The sequence below is a fragment of the Leptinotarsa decemlineata genome, unplaced genomic scaffold (genome assembly GCF_025532065.1).
Source record: "Leptinotarsa decemlineata unplaced genomic scaffold, Ldec_3_MD MMD2_tig00000505_RagTag_RagTag, whole genome shotgun sequence".
Lineage (NCBI taxonomy): Eukaryota > Metazoa > Arthropoda > Insecta > Coleoptera > Chrysomelidae > Leptinotarsa > Leptinotarsa decemlineata.
In genome coordinates this window covers 5,098,021-5,118,042 of record NW_027412549.1, presented here as the reverse complement: position 1 = coordinate 5,118,042, position 20,022 = coordinate 5,098,021, and the positions used below count along the sequence as shown (strand labels likewise).

Here is a 20,022-nt window from a genome sequence, read left to right as displayed (position 1 = left end):
GTTATTCGGAGGTACACACGTAGAATTACAGCACATATGCACAAAGTCATCTTTTGGTGGCTGATGATCTCTTCCAAGACAGTGAAATACTCGCAGTACAGTTTATTTTTCTCTTACTGACCGAGACTCCGACCGTTTTACCTTTTTCGACGTGGAAGGCCCGACCATGTCTCCCATTTTTTGAGTAGTTTGAGAACGGTGTAGAAATATAAGTATGTAACGCTTAAACACTTATTAGCACTATTATTTTCACCAATTGTTATCACAACACGTCGATTGCTAACTAACTTAACTGTAAAACGTACAATTCACGCTGTATAATTCACAAACCAATGATACGCTCATGGCTGCAAATACATTAGTGAGGACTGCAATGATGAGATGGAAGTTACGGTAAAGTGACAAAGACAGAAATATCGTTGCGTACAGCGTTGCCACTAGTTGTAATAAATATCTAAAACTATACAGAAAATAATGAATTTCAACTGATCAGTAATCAGGAAATGTATAAGTATTACTCATTACAAGCTCATTACTGATTTTTGTCATAAATAATACCTTTTAATCGTACTAGTATTGTGTATTATCTATAATTTGCCACAGCCTACAACTCTACTGCTTACTATATTTTGATTCTGCTATAAACTGGTAACGTAAAATTTAGATATGACAACGCGCTTTACTCTCAATCATTATTGGTTTTACTATAGTGTGTACAGTATTGTTTAATACAGTATACGAAACCTGTGTTATAGTCAATAAAATCAAAAATAAAATATGTCTGACAGTGATAATTTAGAAAGTGAAAGTGGGCAGCCTTCTGCAAAGAAAGCACAATCACACTACTACACACTATCAATTCATCAGTAATTTATTCATATTTTCATATTCTATAATTAAAGTGTGCATTTATTCGTACATTAAGCCCGCGTATATTTGGTCTGTTTCATTGAAATTGAATTTTCACCAGTCATAACTTTTTGCGTGCATTTCAGGTCACACTATTGTTTTGCTTGCTGATTATTATCTTTGATTGTTAATATTTTTCATCAATATATTTGAATATATTTTTTTTATCGGATTAGTTTGTTGAAAATATTTTAGACTAATCAATACAGGTGAAATTATTTGATATTGTTAATTATTTTTTTATAGTATTTCTTGAAGAAAATTTTCAGTGTTTCGATCGAGTTTGTGGAATACATTCCATTATTTTCTAATGTGTTGAGTAGGGTAGTTCAATTTATGGCTGAAAATTTATTCATTTATTCATTTTATTTACTTATTCCATATACTATTCTACAGGATGAACCCAATTACAGAATAGGGAGTAACAGTGGCATTTACAAATATGTACTTACATAATATAATTTGTGAATCTATATTAAAAAAAAATAAAAACAGAACTGTCAGTTACCTAAGAAATGTCTTTTGATTTGTATAATCTGGCAGTTGAATATATCTAGGACACGACTAACAGAATTAGAGGTATCGCACATTGTAAAAATTGGAGATTTTTTCACTATATTTGTACGCGGAGTGTTGAGATAAAATGTGACACTATTCCTAGATGACCGTCTAGGAGTGACACTATTCCTACCTTCAATAAAAAAGAAATGAATTTACGCCCTACCTCGAGACTACAAAAATTGTGAGTTTCAAGCAATTCATAATAGGGTATTCCTACAGTAGGATACGTGCCTTTAAGTTTAAAAGACATATATTTTAGGAAGCGCCTCTGTAGGGCTTCTAGTCGATTTATATGAACCTGATAGTAGGGACTCCACACGAGAGATGCATATTCCAGCCTAGGTCGAACAAAAGCGAAATAAAGTAATTTCAATGTTGAAGCTTTTTCGAAGTCTTTTGTATTTCTAACTAAGAATCCAAACATGCGATAAGCTGCTGTTAGAGTATTGTCAATATGTTTATTGAAAGAGAGGGATGAATCAAAAGTAACACCTAGATCAGTGAGTGTGTCAGGACGCTCCAGAACTTGATTGTTTATGACGTAGTTATGTGAATTCAGCTTGGTTTTCAGTGAGTAGGACATTATGAGTCATGAATTACGTATGAGAGGAGAATGATGAAGCGAAAATATTGTTCAAACTGATGAAAAATAACAGTACTATAATTTGAGATAATGAGTATACTCTGTAGAATTAGCTATTAACGGTAGAATCGATAGCTTACGATCTTTAATTCTGGACTTTGAGGATTCAATAGAAGATTCATTGTTCGAAGGTGGTTGACAATGTTTTATGGTGAATTTCATTAGTTCGGACTTCTATTATCTAACATGATATATAATGATTTGAAATCTTCATTTATTTTTTGTTTCATTGTTCAATTTTCAATTTTTCTGCTTGTAGGAATTTTATTGTAATATTGTTCACTGATTTGAGAAAGTGATTTCTGTAAATTATTTTTTAATCAAAAATGAATTTCTGTAAACTTTTGTGGGGAATTTTTGACGGTAGAGAATCCAATATTTCTTCTCTAGCTTCCGAAGGTACTATTATTGATGAGGAAAATCATATTAATCCCATGAGTGATTTGAATGATGATGAGTTAAGCTCAGTTCATGATATTATTTCGAATTTTACAACACTCGTGAAACACCGGTGAACAAACAAAATACTCTGTCACGTCGATACAGACGATGCTCGTGCTGTTGAATAGCGACAATATTTGATGTCACCTTAGATGTTGGAATATTTGAATAAGAAGTTAGATAAGCTGTTGAAATTGAATGTAGTCGAACCGTCTTGTATCGAATGGTCATCTTCCGTATTATTAGTGAAAAAAGCTAATAGAGACTTCAGGTTTTGGGATAGTCGCAAATAATGCACTGACAAAAATGACGGCTAACCACTACCAGTAATAGATCGTATAGTGGGAAATGCGCGTTTCATATCTTCAATAGATTAGAAATCAGCTTTTTGGCATATTGCACTCGACCAGGAATCTGAAGGGAAAATTGCTTTTTTAGTTTCGTGAAGAGGGTTATTACATTATGATGATGTTGCTCGGTCTAGACAAGCTTACACATCAGCTGTAGCCAGACATGCTCTCATCAAAGAAGGCACTCACATTATATCATTCGAAGATACAGTAATACTCGATACAACTCAAAATTATTATCCAAGAGTATATAGAGAGGCAATAGAAATTCAAAAACAGAGGGACCATTTCAATAGAGAAATGGCATTGAACAATAATGATATCTGGCTACCTGACCATAAAGGTACACAAACAAGCCCAGGTAATCCAATGGGAGAAACCAAGACACGTCCACCAAACCAGACCATAGTCAAATACCAGCATCGTGCTAACCGCGTTCAGAACGGCAATAACTCGAGCACCAACTCGGGCACCGTGACCTTCGCTACTACTGCAGTAGTAGACGGAACGTCAGACATAAGAAAACCTACAGACCACGGCAAAAATGCAAGCAAGGACTAATGGACGCAACTTATGGACCGGAACTAGAACCTTTCGTTTTCGTTTACATCGATGACCTCATAATCATCTCAGAAACTCACTCACTCATAAAAGTGTCACCTCGTTTGGAAGAATGTAATTCAACGAATAATTTGAAGAAATGTGAATTTTTTAAGCCATCTTGAAAATATTGTAATGAATCTGAAGCCGCCCCTGACCGATATGCCGGCCAGCGAAAGAATGCAGTCGGCAACCGCCGGTAAAACTCTAGTCGAGTATCGAATCGACTACACATTCCTAGAAACAACCGTTTCACTATATAAACCCGGCTTCCCGCCCCAAGAAGGCAGTTCAGAAAGTGAATTGAGCGGTTAAACAAGAAATTCAAATAGTGGAAATGAATTAAGCGTTAGTTGGTAGGCGTTGTGAATAAATTAGTTTGTGATAGTGAAATATTGTTGGAAATGAATCTGTTAAGGACAGTTAATTTATTAATTTGTTGCAATATTTAGGGTATGTAGTGGACAGATTAGGACTTGGAAACAATCCTAATAACATTTCGGCTATAGTGAATTTTCCGGTACCGAGAAATACTATGGAAACCAAAAAATTCGTTGGTATGTGTGGGTGGTACCGTCGTTTTATTCATCAATTTTTCATCTATCATAACTCCCATCAATCAACTTTCACGTAGCAAAAAAGAAAGTCCAGATTGAAACTCATATGAATTTGTACTTTAATTATTTTGCGAAATTCTATTGCAGCTGCAGCGGCGTCGAATTATTTCATTTGTTACATTACCGGCTTCACATAATTTTTGAAAAAAAAACTATAACTGCTATCATATCTATTATATTTTTGAGGTCTTGGCTAAAATAATTAATAAATAACTTTCAGACCAATGCAATTTTTTTATTTCTCAATTTCAGCGAAATCAAATCAAGTGGCGCCCCATCCAAAAACCGTTGTTCCACAAAATTAAAAAACTACGACCACTGTTCTCCCAATATATTGACTGCCGTTAGCAAGTTCCTACTCTATTTTTGTGCCTCTATTATTTTCCATTTAATCTGATTTTACCAACTATATTATTTGAGACGATTTTTATTTTTTATCTTCAGTCACTCGAATGAGATTACGAGGAAATGCATTCATGAATTGAATAGTCATATGGTTCAGAGAAGTAATAGTAGTATATTCCCTATTTCAAATGTAACATGCCAATGAATCTGTTTTAGTCAGATAACACAAATCTTCTTTTTTGCTAATTTGAGTACTTATTGCTATTTCTGATTTCTGGAGAAAAATACCATATCTGAATGAGTTCTTTGAGTGGAAAATACAGCAGAGTGTATTTTATTTCTTTTGTATCATTGTCTGTAATAGGTTTCAACAACATATTTGTTACAATGCAACTGAACAGAAGGGTTTTTATATTTTTAAGTAAAATAAAGTTCATTATACTGATAGACTACATTTGGTGGATTTCTATCAAATGATGTGTATATATGATGTGTATTTGCCAAGTATCTCGTTATGAGTACTCAACAAATTATTATAGTGTTTTGAAGTTTGTTATAAATTTTTGTACATTCTGGATTTATTGTTGGAAAATTCAGCCAGTCATTCACTATGTATTTGAGATTTACTCTTTAATTCATTTCTATTTATTTTTTCCTTTAATGAACTTTTTTAGAGGAAAGCATTCCTGGAACAACTCACATAGTACATCACTTAAGTGGTTCCATTGCTCAATAACTTCAGTAATTTCAATTTGATATAATTTCGACTCGATCAAATATTTTAATTCACTCAAAACACATTTTTGGTATTGATTCAGTTCAAAAGCTAATGTTCTTTATATTGTGACCTGAAAGAAAACAGTAAATAATTTCTGTTCCGTTAATGTTTCATATTCTTATACTATAGATTACTATTGAGATTATTAATTACCTGGGAAACTTTTCTTTCTTACCTTGTTCCAATGATTTGGGATGAAGTTTTCTAGATATAACGTAATTTCAGAATAGTTTTCTGCTTAACTTCTACACAACTTCCTCCTTTGCAAGTTTTATAGAAGTGTGGAAGACATATTATTTGTTATTTTCGTCAAGTCGATGACATTATAAGAATTATATAAACTAACTAAATAATGAAATAAAAAAATTCTTACTCTTCACATAGCAATAGTAGAATCACAGAACCGTCCTTCAAGTCGAATATAGCAGGAGTATTCCAGTTTCGTGTGTTATAAATATAACATTGACTGGGCGTCGTTAGCACCAAATGGTTGTACCGCAGTGCCATTTGAATTACTCTTTCTGGTAGCTCTAGGTGTTCGTTAGTTTCATCCAGGACGTTTTGAACAGTGACAATCTTCTTTTCGCTCACTACTGCCGTAAAGTTCATGAACTGAACGTCCCTTTCTACCACATGGGCAAATAAAACTTGTCCATTTGCGCATGCTCCTGCTAGTTGGGTTCCATCTGCAGACCAAGCCATTTTATATATGCAGCCTGTGTTGGGTTTCTCTAATGATCTTGACCACTGTGAGTGAAATAAAAAAATATCAAGTAGTGCATTTATGATCCAGCAATTAGGACATCGTTGAGTAATTTTCAGCATTGTATTTCATATGAAGAATATTAGGTCATTTCATGATAATAATATAAGTTGAAGTATCCTTATTATTTCCACAAATAATAACACTGATTTTGGTGTGTTTCAAGAATTTCCAGGTACTCATCAAACCATTGTTTCTCAGGAAAAACATCCACGATTGCCATCACCACCAGCATATTCTTTTCAAATCCTTTTTCGAAGAAGAGATAGGGATTTCATATGTATTCGAAATGAGAGTGAGCTCTTTATATTCCGGCTTGATTAGAGAAACATTTTATGTAATGAAGTGAATTGTGCACTAACTTAGAGTAAACGTGATTTTGAAATTAGAAATCTATGAAAACTGTGGTTGTTGACCGAATCTCGGTCAGTAGTTCCAAAAGCTTGTAATTATAAAGTTTTTGTGCCATTGGTGACTATCAGCTCACTCAAGAAACGTAGTTATGGAATTGAATTAGCTTTTCTCGCGCAGTTGTGTTGGAAGGAAAATTGAAAGTAGTCATTTTCTCTCAATTTTCTCATAATTTCAACATGACTTGTTTATAGGATATACTTAGTTGTTGAGATTTTTTTAGATCTCAGTTAGGTAATTTTTTTTGGTAATTGACATGAAATTCGTGAAGTACAAAACTTGAGTCTTTTTGAAGCTGGCGAATGAACAAGATCACATCGATCAAGGAAATCGGCACCAGCTACAATATTCGTATTATTCTTATGTTTATATCGATATCTGCCTCATCTCTCCTCTTTATTTGAATAAAACTCTGTACAATCTTGTATGCTATTGACAAATTTGTATTTTTCATTTGTATTGTAATATGTTATTTCTGCTGTCAATTATTCCATTTATTATTATCAGTATACTCTGGGTTGTGAATTGTGCCCCCTCCAAATCATTTTGTTGATCCGCCACTGCTAGGAATGTAATAGACAAATAAATACTATCTTTATATTGAACAAACGTAATATTTGTGAATAATTGGGCTTTTTTTTGCTATTACCACCTTACAGAATCTCAATCTGATCATATATATAAAAATGGATGCTTGCTGGTTGGTTGGTTGGTAAGTGATGAACTTCTACATCGCTCAACCGATCGTGATGAAATTTGACATGTATAATTAATTTTTCATAGAGAAGGTTTTTAGGCTATCAATTTTTCTGTAACTCGCCACTAGATGGCGCTGCAGAACAATTTTTTGAAAGCACTGTTCTATAACGCTGCGCACGCCTAAGTTCGTTGATTCTGTCAAAACATAAAACATTGGAACAGCAGCGATACAGCAACATGTACTAGTATATATATATATATATATATATATATATATATATATATAATATATATATATATATATATATATATATATATATATATACAGTGTGTCCAAGATAAGGATCCTAAGCATGGGAATCTCAGTACCTGTTGGAGATACAGCTTAGGTTAGGTTAAATGTAATTTTCCTTTAAACTAAAAAGAAAACAATGGCATGTGAGACATCGTTGAATTCGTAATAAAAAAATGGAATCAGATACAGGGTGTACTTTTGTTTCGGGTCATATAAAAAAATAAAGTTGATGATGGTTTCTTGAAAACGAAACGTCAGATATAAAATCTGAAAATACCATCGTGTAGTACCTTAAAAGTGCCAATGAAAAAGTGTTATTCGTTTTTTGATATCTTTTCAAATAAAGTCAGAAAAAAATAAAATTGATATTGTCAAATTCTCGTTTTTCCCAAATATCTCAGCAGGCCATGAAAATTCTTCAAGTTTCTAAACGGCATGTAAATAAGCTTTAAAGAACACAATTTTTTCCTAATTTAACCTAAGCTGTATCTCCAACAGGTACTGAGATTCCCATGCTTAGGATCCTTATCTTGGACACACTGTATATATATATATATATATATATATATATATATATATATATATATATATATATATATATATATATATGATGAGCTGTTTTCTCGGGTTTCGCTCCGTGTTCTGTGTATTTTCTCCCCATAAGGATTATTTTCACAACGTTTCGGCAAAGTCTCATATGCCATCTTCTGGTGATGTCTGGTTTTTTCAACTAGACTTCGCTGGTCAACTACCCTATCCCGCATCTGCGGGCAACAGGCGTTGGCCGATTTCAAGCTAGATGTGTGGTAGAGGTGTCTCGCAAGAGCCCTCGGCGGTTACTCATCCAACGCTGGAAAGGTAGCTTTCCTAACATGAGTGCCCCTCGGGGTAACGTAAGGGTATGCGGTGCAGACCACACGGCGTACACCCAAAAGTCGTTGATGAACCGCCCTATCCCGCACCTATACGGGGAATGGGCGCGACATCTTCGACATATGATGTGTGGTAGAGGATGCTCGTGAGAGTCCTCGACGGTTACTCATCAAACGTTGGAAAGGGAGCTTTCCTAACATGAGTTCTAGGGGGGAGGTGAGTGCCCGCTCGCGGCTGGAGGCTAGTGAGCCTCATCTCCAACTGGCGTTGGCCTCTTAGGGGCAGCGGCTCCGCTAGCGGGTAAAGGGATACAGGGCTGCGGTAATCCATTCATGGGTGCATTGCAGCCCCATTATGAGGCACTGGACGGCTTATGCTGTTCCGTGATCCTCGCCTGCTTCTGTACGGATCCAAGCGTTCGAGGTGTCGGGGCTTGCGGTCCTTCCGGGATCTAGTATCCGAGTCTAGCCTTGGAGGGCACCAAGGCAGACGCTTGAGGTGTCGGAACCCGGATGGACGGAGCTACTAGTATCCGAGCTTAGGACCCCGGCCGGCCACTTCCGGGACCATATTCCCAACTGATTTGGCATGGCTGGCGGGGGCAGGTGTGCGACGCGAGCACTCTCTGGCGAAAGAAGAGCGTAGTTAACTTGTACGAACGTTCGGTCGAACGCTGCCGATGGTCCTGTCTCTTGGTTAGCCACACTAAGTAGATGTAAGGAAGCAATTCCGGGTTCGGTGAGCGGGAGGAAGCCCTGCGAAATCCTGTTGGTGTGGGGTGAGGGGCGGTACCCGCAAGGATTTCCCGAAAATCCACCCCTCCACGCCCGACCGCATCCAACGCCAGGGTACGTCTGGGGGGCCTAACCGGCCCCCCAGGCCCCCCGGTGCGTTCGTAACTATGACTCTCCTAATGGTCTGTTATTCTAGAATACACTTCTCGTAACCTACACTCAAATGAATGATTTTAAGGGAATATTATCCACAAATCCAGTGGCGTAGTCAGATTTTCATTACAAAACGCTTGCACCACAAATCTCTCACATTACCATATTTTCAGGAGTTATAACTGTAGAACGCATTGAGCTGTTGACTTCGGGTTTTCACTGTATAAATTCACTGGTGTTCTACTTGGTGATGACAGTGTTGTCAGATCTCAAATATGTCTATAATCTGAATAAAAATTACAAACAAATACTTTGTTTCCAAAATTGAAGTTGTTGTAACTTCGTTGTTAACAAATATTTTTTAATGAAAATTTGACAGTTTTGATTAATAACGACTACAAATCCAGTGGTGTAGTCAAATTTGAAAACAAAAATTGCCTAATAAACTTTTGCCGTTTTTGACAAACAAAAAAAACCATAGAGTGCCTTGGAAATGAAACTAAAATTGTGAAAGTTAGTGTCAAGATACAGTTTTTCATGCTTAATATTTCAATAAAAAAAATTGAGATCGATTGAAAAATGCACATTCTACAGGGGTGGTTTCATTTTAAATGGGTCACACTGTATAAAGCTTCAAATCCGTTTTGTAGAATTTAATATTGAAATACTCAAAAAAAGGAAAATTACGTGCATCAATCAAAATATATATATATATATATATATATATATATATATATATATATATATATAATATTTCTATTATTCAGGCGGTAATAACGATTATGTATTTATTCCGAAATTATACTCACCCCTGAATAATCACATAGCCTCAAGGTATTGAATGATCCAATAGCAAATATATCACCAGCTGGAGACCAAGATATGGATGTTATATGGTTCCCATGCAGACTGCTAGAAAACATTTGTCGTCCTTGGTTGTCCCACACCCTGTATTTGCAGTCTTCTCCTCCTGATACTATCAGGTCCGAGGCAGCACTCCAGGCTAAGCAAAGAACTAAAGCTTCGTGAGCTTTCCACTGAAAAAAGTAGATGATTATTCTCATAATAGTGCGTTATCGGGTGAGTTGACGAGTTTGACTGAAAAAGGTCCAGGTCCGAATTCCAGATTTTTCTGTTAACGCGTTGCAGAAGTTGAAAAGACACATTCCAATGAATCAAAATGATTTTAAATCAGTTGTTACCTATACACAGGTGAAGTTATTTTAAACTTTTTCATTATTACAACATATTACAACATATATTCAGAGCAGTGTCAACAATGTTGTTGTTGGTGTGGTTATCATTGCCTTCTTATAGCCAAACAAGCATGTCAGATATTCAGCCACCATTTGTTATTGTAGGTGTGTCTAGATAGACTCCGTGAAACAACATTCGCTTCTTTTTCTATCTCTTTCAACATTTTATTTTCTTTCTAATTGCTGATATCTAGTACAATTCCAAGATACTTTATGCCCCTCCACAATTGTATATATACACTACGAACTCTTAGAATTTATAGTTCCTATATTTGGTTGATCACGGTTCACCCTCACGCCAGGAAAATGTTGAAATAGCAGAGCATATAATTTATGCCTTTCCCACTGGAGACCGAATCAGTTTTTTAGGGTTTGGCAGATCCGTACTCTTACCAACTGACCTGAAAGACCACTAACCATACAAACTAATCGGCTTCGTTAAGTAGCTGGGTTTATTCGGTCGAGTGTGAGCCACAATAAACCCTTGCGGGTTGCGGTGGAGGATCGAATAGACCCACTCACTTTGGACCTAACCGAACCTAACCTAACTCTATATATTTCTTTCAAGTGAATGCTAATGTGGTCGACTGGGATAGATGTTGAGCTCCAGTTTCTCTGTTGATCTAGTTATAAAATTTAGAGTTAGCTGCACGTACTCCTCAATATATTTTTGAATTTGCTCTAGAATAGGGTAACTAGTTTAACTACAAATACCAGTGCTTTATGTCAATCATGGTTCAAAATCTGGTAGCAGCTAGTTCATTACACTGGAGACAACCATAACCATTCTTTCCTGAAGACAAATTACCCAGGTCACTACTTTTTCCTTCACAATTATCGTGTATTTTTTTCAATTTCATCTATCTGCAATTTGTGTTGTCGATTACTATTCTTTCTGAAATACTGAGGAAGTATAATCGAATTCGCTATGGTGACAATAAGAGTTGAAGGTAAGTCCTTCCCATGATCCGACATGGAACCGTTGTAGTAGACATATCTGCCCAAATTGGTTTCATTGTCTGTTAATCAGAGATGAAGTGAGTTGTTCGATATAGTTTGTTATAGGTAAATGAGCTCATGCTCATTTGCATACAAATGCAAATTATGAATTTGCATTTGTATCACTTGTCACTTTTTTTTTCCATTATTACGAACCATCAAGATAAGGATATCCTTATTTTTTAGCATTTCACAGGTCCCATCTAGAATCATTTCCTTACGAAGACATTTGAAAATTCACTTCTGATTGAAGAAAATAACCATATATTCGATTGGGGATGTAAACTCCTATGAATTTCCATCATTTTTATGATCGATAGTCAGCGCAATGTCAATTGAGTCAATTTCACTATGCCATAGACATATGCCGGGTAAGCTCGGAATAGTAAATATATTTGTGGTTTGTTCATTTCTAATAGTACAGGCAGATTTTTTTAGTAAAGGAATTGCCTTCGGATGAAATGGTTATACTCTGAACTGAGTATACGACTCTTCGTCAACGAGTGTAGAAGTATCATTTTAATGTATACCTCCGATCCACTTATCCACTATAATCTAATAGCCGCTCTCCATTCCACTAGCTAAGTTATTAAGTCAGAGAATAATATGATATTTGTGTATAGACGATGTCATCTCCTCTTTCGATTACATCATTATTGGAATAAATCCACGAATATCCAAAACAAACGAGGCTTCCTAAGGCAGTCTGCAAATCAAACAACAAACGGGATTTGTTCTCTGTGTTTCACTGCAGCCTTAACCCTTGTGTGACTGACAAAAAAACAGCTTATATTGACGCGATAGGAACCCGGGTACCTCAAAATTAATAACACATTTAAGAGTAAAGTATTAATTTGTGGTGAGTTTGGTGGTATATATTAGTTACATTGAAAGCACTTGGTATACCTATTTATTTATTTTTACGTACGCCACTCGTCATCAACTCGGTATCAGCGTACATTTGCAAGTTGAAACTTCTCTGAGTAGTAGCTTACAACGCTGCGCAGCACACGAGACTACGCGACAGACCCATGTTCAAATCGTTAGTTGATTTGAAATTCATATTGAGTGAACAAGTTTCAGTACTCTTAGTTTTATAAAAGTATGGCTGGTGTGGAAGTGTGGAAGAGGCCGTGGTATGTAGACACATATTTACTTTTTTTGTTTATGGGATTTGGCATAATAAAGTAGAAAGATAAAAAGAAATAACAAAAAATATCTAGATGTGTGTGTGTGTAAGAGAGGTAGAGAGTGTTTGTGTGAAAGAGTTTTATTTCCTAAAATATGTTTTGGACGGTATGAGATGTTAATTTCTAATTTTATAAACAATAAGAGTGTATAATTGGTTTTATATATGTGTGCAGTGTAATTTGGTCTTTTCTAGGCTTACTGAAGCTGAATTACATGCAGCACTAGAAGAATCTGATGAAGAACCGTTTGTTGCTTCTGATACGGGCGATTTTATTTCAGAACCAGCAGATTTAGAATGCGAGGAATCTGATGTAGAAAATAAACCAGTAATTGAGCAAGAGGAAGAATATGATTCGGATGAAAGTATTGAAGAGGAACCAGCGCTAACACAACCTGTAGTTTTTGTAAGCAAGAATGGTACTCGTGATACTCCACATCCACAAGCTCAAACACTTAGTCGTAATCGTAATATCTTGCGTCAAAAAGGTGGAGTAGCAGCTTTCGGTGCTTTGTTTACGGCTAAAGAAATTTTTGAAACCATTATGTCTAATGAGATATGTAACATAATTGTACGAGAATCTAATCGAAAAGGTAGAAAAGAAACAATGCTAATCTAATTTAAAGGTACAAAGCTTCTGAACGACCATCACCAAAGGTTTTCAAGCCATTTACTGACAACGAATTTGAAGCATTTTTAGGAATCCTTCTTGCAGCTGGTGTGCATAAATCTAATAGGAAACATATCACTGAAATGTGGAAGACGGATTCCTTACCTCTTTTTCGTGCGGCTATGAGTCGGAATCGGTTCAAAATGTTTCTAAGGTTTATTCGATTTGATAACCAAAACACACGTGCTGAACGTGCAAAAATAGACAAACTCGCTCCAATTCGCGATATTTGGACAATGCTGAACAGGAACTTGGAAAAAAATCATAAGCCATATGAATGCATAACAGTTGATGAACAATTGTTTCCTTTTAGAGGACACACAAAGTTTACCCAGTACATACCTTCGAAACCGGCAAAATATGGCATAAACTTTTTTTGGGCTTGCGATGCTTCCAATGCTTATCCTTTCAAGGTCAAGTTTACTGTGGGAAGCCACGAGACGGCGAACGCCAAGTAAACGTTGGGGAGCGTACAGTTCTAGATTTAGTTGCTTCCTATAAAGGTTCTGGTAGAAATGTCACAACAGACAATTTTTTCACAAGTTTGCAATTTGCTCATAACTTGATGTCGTGGGATTTGACGTTAGTGGGAACTGTAAGAAAAAACAAAACGTTTTTGCCTCCTAATATGCAGGCGTCTAAAGATAGAGCCATTTAATCAACAAATTTTGCATTTACAAAATAATTAACTGTATGTTCATATGTGCCAAAAAAAATCAGTAATCCTCTTATCATCAATGCATATGACAGACGAAGTAGAGCAAACGGCCACTGCAAAACCAATCATTATCAAATACTACAACAAAACGAAAGGAGGCGTATACAGTCAAACGCAAAACAAATCGTTGGCCATTAGCGTTCTTCTACAATATGGTTAATGTTGCTGCCTTGTGCGCATATATAATATATATGGAGCACAACCCAAAGTTTAAATTGACTGATAAGCGACGGAAATTCCTGAAAGATCTTCAAAAGCAGTTATGTATTCCTGCTATAGAAAGTCGCATTACCATTTCTAAAGTGGTTGCGAAACCTTTCGTACGCAGCTCAATGGAAATAGTTCTTGGTCGGCACATAATCCAACCAGTTGTCAGGGATGAGCCATCTCGTGATGATTCTGGGCGTATTCCTGTGGTTGGTAGTTGCACTGCCTGTCGACAATTCAATCAAAGACAACGTAAAACCAGAAAACTGTGTCACGTATGCAGAAAACCGGTTTGTAATGAACACTCTGTGAGCAAAGCAATATGTGAAACCTGCACCCAACAGGACAGCTTAGGGTCGATTTACATTATATGTATCTTACGTACTTTTTTAGGTTTGATTTACATTACATGTTTCTCTATATGTATTTTCTTTCAATAAATAACTTGTAGTTCATCTTATTGTGTGCAAAATCTATAAAAGTACCCGGGTGCCTACAACGTCATTAGAAGATGTAAGAACTTCAGATTCATTATTTACGTGCAACAATGACAAAAAAAATCTGAAAAAATGTACAAAGTGTACTACAAGACTATCTTAGAGATGTCACGGAATCTGAATTCAAGGCGATTTTAAATTCTATAAAATAACATTATTGAAAACAACAAAAGTTACCCAGGTACCTTTTCAGTCATATAAGGGTTAAACAATTAGTCGAAACCAGATCCCGAAACCTAATCTAACAACAAATAGCGCTGTTTTTACCCGTCATAAGTCTCATCAGTGCCGCTAGACTGGAGGAAAGTCTGAGGGCCTAATTTTTTTGTCTATATCTTCTTTATTCGCAGACATATTGCAAATGTAGTCAGATTTGCAATATGTCTGCATTTTGCTATTGGCACTTGATGTGGGCTATCAGAATCTTTTAGATACGGACCTATATTTTTTGGATCATAGACGTTCACTTCATACTGAGAAATTAAATTTTATTTCATATTTCGGTAATATTTGATTATAATTGGGTGAATCATTCCCTTTTAAATTAAGGGCCTGGAAATTTGATTGACTGAGTTAAATAAAAACGCAATAGCAACTTGCACGGCTCCCTATGTACCGTACAGTTTTTAGAGAATTTTTTTTCATTTCCAGGTATCTATTCAAATTTTTATCATATTTCCATTGCTCTGAGCGTTTTTTACAATGAACTTTGAATAAGAAAACCTTTCATGATTATCTGAAACATATCTACAACAAAAATAATAAATGTTCGAATTGGAGTCCATTTCGAGACAAATAATGGACCAATAAGATGGGCTGCAAAATCACCAGATCTTACTATTTTGGACTATTTTCTATGGGGGACATTGGCTGGCAGAGAGATAGAAAATATATGGAAGAATTGAGATTGAGGATTTTGAATTATTTCACAACAATGCAGCAAATAAGTGTATTAAGGGCAATAAATGATATGAAAAACCGAGTTTAAAAATGTCTCGGATTTTTTTTTTGTATATAAATTACTTCATTTCAATTTTCATTACAATTATAGACCTCGTTTCCGATGTTATTATTGCTATCATTACTTTTTCTGCTTATTGAAACACATATAATATATTTGTGATGTAGATATGTTTCAGATAATCATAAAAGGTTTTCTGATTCGAAGTTCATTGTAGAAACCGCTCAGAGCAATGGAAAAAATATGAATAGGTACCTTAAAATGAAAAAAAACTCTCGGTAAACTCTACAGTACTTAGGGAGACGTGAAAGTTGCTATTGTGTTTTTATTCAACCCAGTCAACCAATTTCCAGGGCCGTAATTTTAAAGGGAATAATTCACACAATTATAATCAAATATTACCGAAACATCCCGAAATGTAAAATTTAATTTAATTTCTTATTATGAAGGAATGTCGACGATACAAAAACTACAACAAAAAATACAGGTCCGTATTTAAAAATTCAAAGATGACGGTGGCCCAAGTCAGATGACACCCTGTATAAAAGATTCATGGACATATTCTGATAGCCCACATCAAGTGCCAATGACAAAATGTGGACAGATTTTCAATATGTCTGCGAATAAAGAAGATATAGACAAAAAAAATAATAGGTCTCTAAAATACGCAACTTTGCCACAATTTAACCAACACTCTATCTCTTATCGTTTACGAGATCCCCATGTACAGAAACGAATATATATATATATATATATATATATATATATATATATATATATATATATATATATCAATATTCACGAGAGTTCCAAAGGCGGTCCATTGAAAAGCGATAGTATTTGGTTGAAGGTTGTAGTGAAAGCTGCAGAGAAAGATAGATGGCAAATTTTTGTTATGAGGTCGAAGGAAGTTTGGCTTTGTAACGAATTAATTACCATAGATACATATTGCTTCAAATATATCTAACTAATGGTACATGCAAAGACGATGGGAAAAATAGTGTAGGCAATTTAAACGAAATTAAATACCTAGATACCCAGCTTCCTTTCTGAATTAATCAATTTTACCGCTTTATATGTTGTATATTCTTAAGAGATATGATCAATTAATTAACTTTTTTAACGACATCTCCCACAAATGAAACTTTGAAACGACTTCTATCTGGAGTATTCGACCTGAACAAGTGTCAATTTTTTTTATTGACTTTCAACTTCAAGAGGGATGAACAAATAATTCCAATATATCTTTCACCACAATATTAACGCAGAGTGCTTTGTACATGTAAATGGCCATTGTTCAAACTATCTTAATCCAACCCTACACTGAACTTTTGAGCTTCTAAGCTCTGCCGGCCATTCGTAATCTTCTCGAGATCTCCACAAAGAGCCGATGATGCCCTTACCCTGAGCGGTTTAGTGTTGGGGGCCAGCTGCTTCACCACCAGACACTTCCCTTGGGTGTATGCGATGGCCTGGCTGTCCGGCGACCACGATGCCCCGTATACAGAACTTTCACTGGAGACGACAGTGCTACGTAACATTCCGCTGCGAGACCAGATTTTGATCAATCCGTCTTCACCGGCTGTAAAAAAAATACCCAATCAGCAAATCTTAGTATATTAAACGTATAATCTAGACAAACACCATATTTTGAGAGAGTGTTTAGTGTTTGTTATGATACAGTTAATAAATGCAGTTTTCAGAGACTTATGTGATATTGATGCCAGAAACGTCTTTAAAAACGTAAACACTGTTGGAAATGAAAACGGCAAATGTAAAATCTTTACCAAAGGAAAAAAGGAGCTAGAAAAATGAAAATGATGTATTCAGTGTCTACTTTTTATCCGGACAAATCCGAGTGAAGGTACAAAAATTTGCATCCATCTCAATATTGGTATGATTTGATAGTTCGTACTGGAACCTATGGCGTAAAATGAATCTATTGAAAACACTATTTGAACCCGGAATTTACGGAATAAGCGGCGCGGATTATGATATGAAATATGTTGGTCAAACCAAACGGACTATATTAGCTCCCTACAAGGAACATGTTTCGTATGTTCGGTTTCATAGACCGGAGAAATCTAGTGTCGCTCAACATGCAATAGAGAACGACCATAGAATAAGTGAGAAATGTTTAAAATTGTTGAGACCGGTACATGACAACAGGTTTCTGGATGCCTTCGAAAGCTTGAAAATCGAAAAGTGCGGAATGAGTTCTATGAATAGCGGCAAAGGTCTATTTCTAAAAGTCCTTTGTTTGGTCTTATACGTAGCTAATATTTTGAAATGAAAAACCGATAAATATTAGAGATGATCACTAACATAGGTTAAATACATAATAAATTAGAGGTATTAAAAACAGGTAGTTTAGATTGGATCAATAACAGGTGATAGTTTTTTGGGAAAGAAAGTTTTTGGCTTTCTACTACTACATCTGATACAATAACCCCTTCAAAGGTGATAGTTTTATAATACCACCGTATAGAAGTAAACACTAGTAAATTTACTCCCGTCGGCCTCCTTGATGTTTCGGGTCGAGATTATTTTTTCCTAACATGTGGCGGGGTAGGTGGGTGTAGGCTGAGAGCTATCGTGCACGTCAGCACGAGGTTCGATAAAAAAATATGTGACCATGATCTGACTTTATCATTGCTGCGAGGAGCTCACAATAAATATCTCATATGATTGTGAACTGTTTAGGAATTGATGAAAAATAAGACAAGGTGGTGAAATAAACATATATTTTGTAAAGTAACATTATAAAATTTAGGTCAAATAATTTATGCCAATCTATTCTGAAGGTTTTTCAGAATGTTGAGTTTTGATTTTTTTTACATTTGTTTTCAAATTTCTATTGTCAAATTTCATAGTATAATAAGTTCTTACCCTTGTGAAAAGAGAAGATGAATAATCCAAAGAAAAGTTAATTGAATGGAACTGGCCGATACTTGATGAAAATCCATATACAAACTGATAAATACAGTTTATTATATGATTTTCACTATAGAGGGTTTTACAAAACCCGCGACACGTGTTTTGCTAAACAATAGCTTTCTCAAGCATAAACTAAAAGTTACTTCCAAATTACAACCATTTTATACTCTAAGCGATCAAGTATATCATCTATATCAATAAATTGTTGCAGAAATGCCGAAATTGTTATCTGCCACCCCTCAATGATTCTCTTGTAATATTACAGTTAATTTACTGAAAAATATTTACATTTCTTTCAGAAAATTAGTTTGTTTTGATGTTTTGAAAAAAGTTTTACTGAAATATTTGACATCGCCAAATCGATTTGAATTCAAAATATCAAACGCTTTATCCATTTTTTCAATGATTGTGGCCGCACAATTGCTGCTGATGGTATCTGATTGAAACTGGCATAAGTATTCATCGCTGAAGCTACCATATGACTGAAAACTTGACTGGCTAATTTAACCTTCATCCTTTGAAATTTAGTTGAAAATGAATGAGAATCAGTAAGTTTGGGTGCTAGTCTACATTGATTTTCCTTATCCAAGTTGTTAAGTTGTCCAAGATGACTTTTGTTCGTTGTAAATTCATCAAATTTCAAAAAGTCATCGAAAAAATGGTTTCTGCTATATTTCAGCACATGAGAATATCAAAAAAGTGAAATATTTTTTTCTCATCAACAAAGAAATATGGCTGCTCTACAGTCACTTTGGCATCTTATCTGGCAAGTGTATAAAAATTAAAACCTAAATCTGAAATGATACCCCTAACTCTTAATCCAATATTTGATAATTGCCTAACAGCTTCAATCAGAATACTTTTTATATCCAGTATTGATTTGGGTGAATTGGTAAAAAAGTTTGCAACATTGAGCCCAAAAAAGGTTATTTGAATATACATTTGATACTTTTGTTTTGCAGAGATTTCAGTTGAAGTAATATTTTTCTTACAGATACATACTAGCCAAATGAAAACATGCGGTTCAACAATTATTTTCCTTTGTGGATTCCCAGTGGAACTCGCATTGTTTTGTTTTGAGGCATATACTATTCGTAAACTTTAATTTCATAAAAAAGTCTGCATACATTTGGTCTATAACAATTTATTTTATGATTTTCGTTATATGTTCATTCCTTCAATCTTATATCATGAATACTAGAAAAACATACATTTTTTCGTCAATTTGAAATCGAAAAAAATTAATGCCCACATCACCCTGCAAATTACAGCAACCCCCAGCTAGACACTAGTTCATTTTGAAACTAGACACGAATTGTTCACAAATACAAAACCACCACTTACAACGACTCACTCTGTAATAATATTCCATGCCTCAACTTGACTCGCTTGGTACACCCATGAGATTCAGTCGAT

At 35.2% G+C, this 20,022-nt stretch overlaps 3 protein-coding genes across 5 annotated transcripts in view; 2 read left to right on the top strand and 1 right to left on the bottom strand.

Moving 5' to 3' along the window:
- The window catches only part of Oseg5 (intraflagellar transport protein Oseg5), an 85,897-nt gene that overhangs the window by 27,882 nt on the left and 37,993 nt on the right, over nt 1–20,022 (bottom strand). For all 3 annotated transcript variants that reach the window (XM_074173792.1, XM_074173794.1, XM_074173793.1), the window contains exons 3-5: nt 17,073–17,251; nt 9,982–10,209; nt 5,618–5,991 (exon numbers count right to left, since the gene is read on the bottom strand). In XM_074173792.1, the coding sequence (XP_074029893.1) occupies nt 5,618–5,991; nt 9,982–10,209; nt 17,073–17,251 (781 nt within the window). The remainder of the gene's footprint in view (nt 1–5,617; nt 5,992–9,981; nt 10,210–17,072; nt 17,252–20,022) is intronic.
- The window catches only part of LOC111513865 (uncharacterized), a 57,539-nt gene that overhangs the window by 6,096 nt on the left and 31,421 nt on the right, over nt 1–20,022 (top strand). The window lies entirely within an intron of this gene.
- LOC141481728 (uncharacterized) lies at nt 12,328–14,570 on the top strand. The gene is made up of 2 exons (XM_074173795.1): nt 12,328–12,563; nt 12,812–14,570. Exons 1-2 carry the CDS (start codon nt 12,532–12,534, stop codon nt 13,233–13,235), a joined length of 456 nt encoding a protein of 151 aa, XP_074029896.1. The 5' UTR covers nt 12,328–12,531; the 3' UTR covers nt 13,236–14,570.